At 32.3% G+C, this 4141-nt stretch overlaps 1 protein-coding gene across 1 annotated transcript; it reads left to right on the top strand.

Annotated features, from left to right (window-relative positions):
• Nucleotides 1-3313: 3313 nt before the first annotated feature.
• LOC107494800 (uncharacterized protein At3g27210) lies at nucleotides 3314-3889 on the top strand (the record flags this gene model as incomplete). Its single annotated transcript, XM_016115839.3, is given in 1 exon segment — nucleotides 3314-3889. A coding segment is annotated over 1 exon segment (378 nt), but the record flags the coding sequence as incomplete, so codon positions are not given.
• Nucleotides 3890-4141: the final 252 nt, after the last annotated feature.

The raw sequence follows: 4141 nt of genomic DNA, 5'->3' as shown, positions 1-4141 counted from the left end.
CTATATTTTTATAACCTTATAAATTTAAAATGGGACAATAAATGATATCTAAAATTCACTAAAAATTATTCTTTGACTCATTAGCATCTAAAGAATTATTGCTGGAACTTTTGATGTTAAAAAATTTAATATAAAGTACAGCCCTCCAAGATTACATAGAGGTTAAAACTTGAGTTTTGTTAGAATAAAAAATAACGTATACTTATACAATATAAAAAGATTAACTATATTTATACAATATGTAATTTGAAACTTTAAATATATTATTTCTCAAGATTTAAATATATTTATACAATATATAATTTGAAACTTTCAATTAATTTTAAAAAATTAGTTGATTCGATTTACTATTCATAGACTATATTTCGAATATCAATCATTGATAATTCGAATAAAATAACTTCGATTTATCAATAATCCTACTAATTTGAATCAAATTGATCAATTTAGTACTAAAATCTGTAATTTGAATTAAATTAATTTAATTTACATAAATATATGCATTAGAATATCTACGTAACTTTTTTATTTTGGGACTATTGAGTAATACTAATAGCTCATTGATTTATTTAAATGTTTTACCTTCAAATTTATATATTTAAAAAATTAAAATTTAGTTATAATAAAACACGCCAAATTCTAATAATATTAAAAAATACAATTATTCACCCATATTAAAATTAAAAAAATGTCTGACATTTCTGTTAAAATTTATTATAAAGTTTGACAAATAACCAACTGATATTTAATCTTTATCTAACTTGGTCTAAATAAATTTGCACATGTACCATTGTACCGATCACATAATCCATTATTAGTTTATTACCAACTCAAAAACAAAACCACTTTTTTCTCTTCTCTTCCAGTCTTCTCCTTTTACATCATCCTTACCTCATTCCATTCATAATCCCTTTCTCTCACTTCCACTCCACTCTCTTTCTCTTCCTCTCTCTTAAATGCAAGGAGAAGCAGAAAGGTCCATGTGAACCTTGACGATCAAAAAGTGACTCCTTTTCCAATTCTCTATTAATTATTATATTATACACTTACATACCAATGGGTTCATGCTCTTCCCTTCAAAGAACCCAACAGACTGAAGAAAAAACCACCATGAAACTCAACCTCTCATCTTTTGCCTCCAAAGCTAACACCCTCATCATTCCACCATCACCCGTCAAGCCCAAAAATAATGAAACTTACCCGCTTGACGATTCTGCCCTTAACTCTCACCGCTCAACCACTACCACTTCATTCACAGATTATGATAAAAACGGTATATATATGTATATATTCCTCTTCTTTTCCTTCAAAAGTCTCTGCTTTTTTTTTGGTTTCCCTTTTTTCGCTAATTTTCTTGCTTCATGACATAATAATGAAGCTTTTTTTTGGTTCAAAACTAATAGGTTTCCTATTAGACCCAAGCTTGGGTTCTTGCTCTTCAAATGTTATTCATAGGTGTTTTCTTAAAAGTTAGAAGCTTTTAAATTTTTTTAACAACTGTATTATAGATTTCGTCAGTTTGACGGTTAAGAATTTTTTTATTTTTTAGCTTTGGGAATTCCGATACAAACTTTTAATATTCAGAGCGTTGACAAATCCTTGTTAATTTGTTTCTTATTTTTTATTTCTCTAAAAGATTATGCGTATATGTTATTGGTCGTCTCTTCGGCTCTGTTAGATTGATCGAATTCTAATTTGTTTATTTATTGAAATTCAGTGGTTATGTTTTGTTAATTGTTACCGTGTACAAATCCGTTCGTACAGAATTGTCTTGTGTAGTTTATGTTACAGTTCACTTCTACAGCCTCCCAGACCCAGTTACTTTTCACAATTATGAACATGAATTTTCTACCTAATTTTTCTATGGATTTTTTTTTTCTTTTTGTTCTAATTATCTCTCCTGAGGAGGAAGGAATTTTCTGCTTTCTGCTACTATACTTTGTGTGCTGAAAATGGAAAGGAAAAAATTGATAATATAAGCGTTAATGATGATTAATTAATTTGAAAGGGGTTAATTTGTTGTCCAGTTGTTTGTTTTATTATAGTACACACAGGGAGTGCTTACTACTTCTTCATCTTCTTTCTCCTCTTCTTCCATGTCTTTCCTTTTCTTGATCCTAATTGATTTTATGATAACTATATGTATATGATTTTTCTAGTAGAGTATTGTTAACCAAGGAATTCCCTGTGTACATGATATGGTTTAACTTAATCCCGAGTGCCGGAGCTTTATTTAAGGGTTTGTTGTTGGCTGATGAGTTGTGTTGCAATTTGAACCGGGGGAAATAACACAACGACCCTTGGGATAAGGTTTTATTGGTGGTGGTGTTGTTACAATTTGATGAGTTTTTTTCCGTGTTGATTTTTTTCTGAGTTACCATTCGTGGTGAAGTCTTAGTTGAATCGATGATATGACTTCGATTGCTAATTGTGATTTTAGTTACAAATATGGAGGCTTTGGTGATAAAAAATGCCATGTACATCAGAGCTGTGTTGTTTAACTCATTTTTTATGTGTATTTTATATTTTAACATGTATTATATACAAGAAGTTGATTTGGTGACTGAATTTTTGGTGTACACCTAGCATAATTGGGTTGTGATAATGTTAAAATTTCTTAATGAAAAGTTATTATTATAGGTTGCCATCTCTATCCCTTTGTGGACCAGTAATTTTACCCAAGAGTATTATGCCAAGATTGGAGTCTACTCTAACTTGTGGACCACAATGGGGTTGGCTGGTTGGCCATGTAGGAGTTACAATGAAGGAATAATTGGAGAGTTTTCAATAATATCTTTGAAAATTGATGAAGAATAATTGCCATTAATAAACACTAAATTGACTAAGATAAAATCTATTATTGAAAGAAACACATGTCTTTGGTGTACTAACACTACTGTAATCTGTTATCTGTCTTCTCTGATCTATTCTAAGTTCATTGTTATTTGTTCATGAACAATTTGTTGCTTTTATTCATAGGGTCTTCATAGCTCACTTGAACATATAATCCTTATGCGTTACCATGTCATGGATTCCATTCACTTGCTTTTCGCTTTTGCTTCGATTGTTGCATCTGAACATGGATTTTTCTTCTCTTCCTTTAATAGTTTTCCATTGTTTGAAGTAGCTAACTTAAGCATCCGCTTAAACAAGTGTCGAAGTTCATTTAAGGACCGCTGGTTAATGAGTTGCTGCATGCATAAGGCGGTGTTCGAACCCCCGACACTTGCTTAAGAAGATTGCAGAGTCTTGTTAGATGTGCACGTAGCATGGTTGTTTCTTCAATGATCTAACATTTCTTTGTTTCAATTTAGAGTTCACCCCATCGCGTGGCACCACTCCAGTGCACCATTCTTTCGCCACCCCTGTGATGACCAATAGCATTCCTGGTTCTGCTGCCGAGCCATATCCAACAGAAAGGAAAAAGAAACTGTTGGAGCTTTTTCGCGAAAGTATCAGAGAACACAAAGATGGTGGCGAAAACAATGAAGGAGACAAACCAATTATACAGGACTTTCTACTATCTAAATCTGCAAACAGCACTCCATATTTCTCAGAGACTAACTCTGCAGGCAGCGCTGTTAAATCTAAGCAGCGGTGCCTGCCGAGCTTGGTGCCGTGCCGCAGCTTCAGCGAGAGGCGAAGGAAGGGGAGTCCGGGTCCGGCAATCGCTGCTAATGGGAAGGCTTGAGTCCTCCTGTTGCAATCTTTATTAGCAAACATAAATCTTCCGCATCTTGGAAGATGAAGTCAATGTGATATATACGATAAATGTATGTAAAAATCTTTAGTATATGGCTGTAAAAAGCAATGTAGAATTATATTATGAATTTGGAAGGAAAAAAAAAAGAGAAAAGAAAACACACATAAAGGAAGAGATTTTTATTTAGTAATCGATCTTATGTGATCAACTTTATGTTTTAGACTAGTGGGATTATTGATATTGATGGGAGTGACTATCAGACCACAAAACTTGGATATTTATTTTGTGAAAGATATTTAATTGGGAACTTAAAAACTCAACCCCTTAGAAAAAGGAAAGAAAAACGATTGGCTTTGTTACCTGAAGTTGCGCACACGATTTATCCTGGTTCTTAAGATTTCGAAATTTTTTTTTTTTCTTCTTTTAGAGAATTAGAGT

The sequence above is a fragment of the Arachis duranensis genome, chromosome 6, assembly GCF_000817695.3.
Source record: "Arachis duranensis cultivar V14167 chromosome 6, aradu.V14167.gnm2.J7QH, whole genome shotgun sequence".
NCBI lineage: Eukaryota > Viridiplantae > Streptophyta > Magnoliopsida > Fabales > Fabaceae > Arachis > Arachis duranensis.
Note: the sequence above shows the minus strand (reverse complement) of the source record. Positions and strands in the feature narration are given on the sequence as shown.